Below are 6,000 nucleotides of genomic sequence, written 5' to 3'. Positions count from 1 at the left end.
ATGTGGAGAGAAGGAAACACTTTTACACTGCTGGTGGGACTGCAAACTAGTACAACCTTTCTGGAAGGAATTATGGAGAAACCTCAAAGCACTCAAGCTAGACCTCCCATTTGATCCTACAATGCCATTACTGGGCATCTACCCAGAAGGAAAAAAATCCTTTTATCATAAGGACACTTGTACTAGACTGTTTATTGCAGCTCAATTTACAATCGCCAAAATGTGGAAACAGCCTAAATGCCCACTGACCCAGAAATGGATTAACAAGCTGTGGTATATGTATACCATGGAATACTATTCAGCCATTAAAAAAAATGGAGACTTTATATCCTTTGTATTAACCTGGATGGACGTGGAAGACATTATTCTTAGTAAAGCATCACAAGAATGGAGAAGCATGAATCCTATGTACTCAATTTTGATATGAGGACAATTAATGACAATTATGGTTATGGGGGGGAAACAGAAAGAGGGAAGGAGGGAGGGGGGTGTGGCCTTGGTGTGTGTCACATTTTATGGGGGCAAGACATGATTGCAAGAGGGACTTTACCTAACAATTGCAATCAGTGTAACCTGGCTTATTGTACCCTCAATGAATCCCCAACAATAAAAAAAAAACAAAAGAAAAAACAAAATTGCTTTGAAGAGTGGACTCGGCGCTGATGTTGGTGCATAGCTTCCCAAGGGGAGTACTTCTAAGGTGACTATAGGAATATTAGCAATGAGGTGTGCAGCAATTTTTCTAGGATGAATTTTCAAGCTTTATTTTCAGACCTTCTAGGTGGTTTCATATCCACCTTTAACCCCAAAGATGATACAAGAATGAGACTGGACACCTCTGCAGCAAAATTACAGAGACCTTCAGGGCTTTTGTCTTCCATAATAAGTATCACTCTAGAAATGACATACCAGCTGATAATCTTATGTCAACCACTTTTTTTTTGTTAAACAGTCTCTCTCTGTCACCCAGCTAGCTTTTCTATTTTTAGTAGAGACAGGGTCTCACTCTCACTCAGGCTGATCTTGAACTCCTGACCTCAAGTAATCCTCCTACCTTGGCCTTACAAAGTGCTAGGATTGCAGGCATGAGCCACTACTCCTGGCCCTAAACCACTTTCTAAGATGAAATATTTTAAAGATGAAAGAACATTGACATTAAACTCAGCCTCCTAAAAGATATTTTTTGAAAGCTTGGGTGAAGACATTCTTCCAGTAGTTTTCTTACTCAATTCCTTTAGTTTTCAGCACCGCTTTGACACTTGTCAGATAATCAGGATCAGGGTAGCCACAACTGCAGAAGGAAAAAAATTTCTTTAGTGTCACCACAAATGGTTCCAATCGGTACAAGAGATATTTAGCATTTGAGCATTTAATATTTAGTGTTACCTACATTCCCAGAAAATCCTAAAGATGGGTGACTTACAGTCTCTCTTACAAGTTCAGATGTGAGTCTAGTCAGTGAGAGAGTCTAGATGTCTGGCCTGTATCTGCCTCTCATAGGCCATTTCTTATTTTCAGTTTATTGTAAGTAGTGACTCTCACAGACATATACTGTAGTTTATGGGGGCACTATAATCATATGCTGGTAGGATTTTAAAATTTGAGGATTTGAAAAGTCTCAGGATGTATTTTTTTCTTTAATATCAGGGCTAAGGTGTTCTATTTGAGTTTCATAAAGAAAAATTTGGGTTTCCTGTAACACAGCTTCCAAAACTGGTCTCCTTACAACTAAGACTTTTCCTAAAATGCTATTGGCAAATTGAGTTCACGTTCTCTGTGGACTGATGAGGGGAGAAGGGAGGGCGGGGGGGAAGGTGACATAAAAGAAACCAAATGAAATAAAATTCCTAGGATCTACTTTTCAAATAGACATGAAGCCCCAAATTAAATCAACTTACATACCATTCATCTTGCATTGCCATTTGCTGCAAAATTTAGTAACTACATAATACTTTGTAGTTGGTAGAAGTAGAATTTTATTGGGACCAATACTTCTGTTTTTGACATTATCATCCCTGATTAGCATCTCTCAAAATACTTTACTATATACAGTACACCACTATAAAGTCTCCTTATACAAAACAATTAAGTTTGAGAACTCATCCCGGAAAAGAGTTCCATGCCTCATTGCTAAATATCACTTTAGTCACCTTCAAGGTATACCCCTTGAGAAGCTATGCATCAACACAAGAGCTGAGTCCACCCTTCAAAACAATTTTGAAACTCTTTTTCTGGAATGGCCATCAGAATGTCATAGTACAATTGTCCTCTGACAATAAAGTTAGTGAATTCATCCTAGGAAAAAGTGCTCTGAAGGGTGAAATAGGTGCTTGTGTCAGTGTATAACTTCCCAAGTGGATTAATTTGAAGGGGACTGTAGTGATATTCAGCAATGAAGTATGCAGCACTCTTTCTAGCATGAGTTTGAAAACTTAATTGTCCGACCTTGTATCCACATCTTCAAATCGCCATATTTCATAATCCCTACCCTCTGTTTAGCAGCCATTATTTTTCAAAAGGCTTTCACCTTTCTGGTCCTCCTAACTGGGATGTTTTGTGGGGAATATCATTCCATCTGATGACATCAAAGGTTCCTAATGTGCGAGAGTCCTGCACTGTGAAAATCAACTTGTGGTCAAAGGCCCTACGAAGCAGTCGCAAAACCTCCCTTCCTTCCTCATTATCAGGCAAATATGCAGTTTGCTGTCTTCCAGAATATCTCTTTCCTGGGTTTGGGTGCTCCTCCTGTATAAAAGCAAGAAAAATCTCATGTGAAAAGTCCCCTATTTAAATTTTACTATATGTATAGGTGTGTTCATTTGCAGATAGAGAAAATTATTGAAGTTTTGCCTATATTCCCAGTAATTCATATTTCTCCTCTTTCCTCCTAGATGCTAGCAACAGTATCCACCTTTCTTACTCCTGCCCAATCCTAAGGCATAATCTCCACCCACCCTTTTTCTGCCTTAAGAAATAGTCACAAAAGATACCTAAGTTATAAGGAAAGATGGTGACCTTTACCATTATTTCGATCTTTGCATTTGAGCATGGAAAAAATTCCCTGGGTCCCTGGGAAATCCACTGGCTCAGAGTCAACAGGACAGTCTCTTTTGCTCTGGCAATCTCTAGGATAGTGGAAAGAAACCCAGGGGCCTCGAAAGCACTTACTGTTTGTAGGCCTGTTTTCATATCATAAGTAATCACAATGGAGCCACAGGATTCATAGCCTGGAAGTGACTGTGGTGACCTAGTGACATGCATGCTTCCATTTGGCTGATTTCCTTTTTGAATACCATATGACGTCTGACACACAGGACAGATTGGCTTATAAGACATGGCTTTGTTGATACAAGGGGCACAGAATTCATGCTTGCACTTTGGTAACACGTGTTTTTTACTAATGGTGTCCATACAGATGACGCAGATGTCCTTTTCCTTCTTGTCCACTTCTGAAGCCCCAGAACTTGCAGAGCCCTTGAATGGAAGAGAAGCTGTTTGAGAATCATTACTATCAATGTCCATTGGTGTTTGCTGTTCCTCTTTCAATTTTTCTCCATCCAACAGAGATATTCTTACTCTTTTTAAGACATACTGCTTTGTCTTTCCTAGGTGATATGGCTGGGGTACATTACTTGTATCATACCTACCTCTCACTGATAACTACCAGAAGAGATACAGAGAAAAAAGTCTACTTGTAGGCAGCAAAGATTTGATGAGCTAAGGGAATTACAGCATAAAATAGTAAAGTGAGAAGAAAATGGAATAACTTCTTCAAAGTACTTAAAGAAAATAATTGCCAATCCAGAATTCTATGCACAGCAAAGTTAAAAGGAAAATCAAATAAAGACGTTTTCATGCAAAAACTAAGAGAATTTTTTATCACCAGATATACATTAAAAAAAAATACTAAATCCAGATGGAAAAGGATCCCAGATGGAAGAATGGAAGTGACCTTTACCATTATTTTAATCCTTGCATCTGAGCCTGGAAAAAATTCCCTGGGTCCCTGGGAAATCCACTGGCTGAGTCAACAGGACAGTCTCTTTTGCTCTGGTAATCTCTAGGATAGTGGAAAGAAACCCAGGGGCCTCGAAAGCACTTACTGTTTGTAGGCCTGTTTTCATATCATAAGTAATCACAATGGAGCCACAGGATTCATAGCCTGGAAGTGACTGTGGTGACCTAGTGACATGCATGCTTCCATTTGGCTGATTTCCTTTCTGAATATCATATGATGTCTGACACACAGGACAGATTGGCTTATATGACAAGGCTTTGTTGATACAAGGGGCACAGAACTCATGCTTGCACTTTGGTAACACGTGTTTTTTGCTAATGGTGTCCATACAGATGACGCAGATGTCCTTTTCCTTCTTGTCCACTTCTGAAGCCCCAGAACTTGCAGAGCCCTTGAATGGAAGAGAAGCTATTTGAGAATCATTACTATCAATGTCCATTGGTGTTTGCTGTTCCTCTTTCAATTTTTCTCCATCCAACAGAGATATTCTTACTCTTTTTAAGACATACTGCTTTGTCTTTCCTAGGTGATATGGCTGGGGTACATTACTTGTATCATACCTACCTCTCACTGATAACTACCAGAAGAGATAAAGAGAAAAAAAGTGTATTGTAGGCAACAAAGATTTGATGAGCTAAGGGAAATACAGCATAAAATAGTAAAGAGAGAAGAAAATGGAATAACTTCTTCAAAGTACTTAAAGAAAATAATTGCCAATCCAGAATTCTATGCACAGCAAAATTCCCTTCAAAAAAGGAAAATAAAATAAAGACATTTTTATGCAAAAACTAACAGAATTTTTTATTACCAGATATACAGTAGAAAAAAAATACTAAATTCAGATGGAAAAGGATCCCAGATGGAAGAATGGAAATACAGGAAAGAACGAAGAACAGTGAGAGGAAAGGGTAAATATGTTGGTAAATATAAATAAATACTATATAAACAAGTTAAAATATTTTGTAGAGCTCTTTCCCATCCTATTATCCTTGTAAGCTACCGGCCCCTTTACTCACCTCCCTCTCACTACCGGGCCAGTTCGCGAGCCCATGGAGTCATCCTCTAGCCCCTCCCACTCCCAGCCCGGTCTCACCAGCAGCCATCTCTACATCCACCACCTCGGTTCCACTCAATCGATTTTTGCTGCATGTCAACACTTACAACCGCTCCTCCATATAATAATCCTACAGTGGGGAGGTGGAGCAAGATGGCAGCCGAGTAACAGCTTCCTTGCATCTGGGCACTGTGAGTCTGGGGATATAGGACTCCAGGCATCTCTGGCTGGTGGGATCTGCCTATCATCACCCCTGAGAGGATACAGGGAGTCAGCGAGAGACTTCTGGACCCCAAGAGGAGGAATAAAACAGTGGAAAACCGGCAAGTGGTCGCGTGTGTTCAATCCGTCTAAACCCGCCCGCAACTTCCACAGGCATGAGAACTTAAAGAGCAAGAGGAAGGGAAAGGAAAATTAGGGCAAGGAAACAGATAAAAGAAATCACCCATGAGGAAGAATCAGCAGAAAACTCCAAGCAACATGAAGAACCAGTCCAGAACAACCCCGCCAAGGGACCATGAGGTAGCTACTGCAGAGGATTCCACCTATACAGAAATGTTAAGAATGACAGAAAGGGAATTTAGAATACACATGTTGAGAACAATGAAAGAAATGATGGAAACAATGAAGGAAACTGCTAATAAAGTGGAAAATAACCAAAAGGAAATCCAAAAACAGAATCAAATCAGAGATGAACGATATGAAGAATATAAAAAGGATATAGCAGAGCTGAAGGGAATGAAACAGTCAACCAGGGAACTTAAAGATGCAACGGAAAGTATCAGCAACAGTTTAGACCATGCAGAAGAAAGAATTTCAGAGGTAGAAGACAAAGTTTTTGAGATAACTCAGATAGTAAAAGAGGCAGAAAAGAAGAGAGAGAAAGCAGAACGTTCACTGTCAGAATTATGGGACTTTATGAAGCGTT

General features: G+C 39.6%; 1 protein-coding gene across 1 annotated transcript in view; it reads right to left on the bottom strand.

The window, feature by feature from the left end:
- Positions 1-292: 292 nt before the first annotated feature.
- LOC128567580 (protein mono-ADP-ribosyltransferase PARP14-like) overlaps positions 293-6,000 on the bottom strand; it is an 86,087-nt gene continuing 80,379 nt past the window's right edge. Inside the window, 4 exon segments of the mRNA XM_053564865.1 lie at positions 293-1,291; positions 2,528-2,745; positions 3,169-3,474; positions 4,104-4,409. Of these exon segments, the coding sequence (XP_053420840.1) occupies positions 1,222-1,291; positions 2,528-2,745; positions 3,169-3,474; positions 4,104-4,409 (900 nt within the window). The 3' untranslated portion in view covers positions 293-1,221.

This window comes from Nycticebus coucang, chromosome 16, assembly GCF_027406575.1.
Source record: "Nycticebus coucang isolate mNycCou1 chromosome 16, mNycCou1.pri, whole genome shotgun sequence".
Lineage (NCBI taxonomy): Eukaryota > Metazoa > Chordata > Mammalia > Primates > Lorisidae > Nycticebus > Nycticebus coucang.
This window is presented reverse-complemented; position numbering and strand designations above follow the sequence as displayed.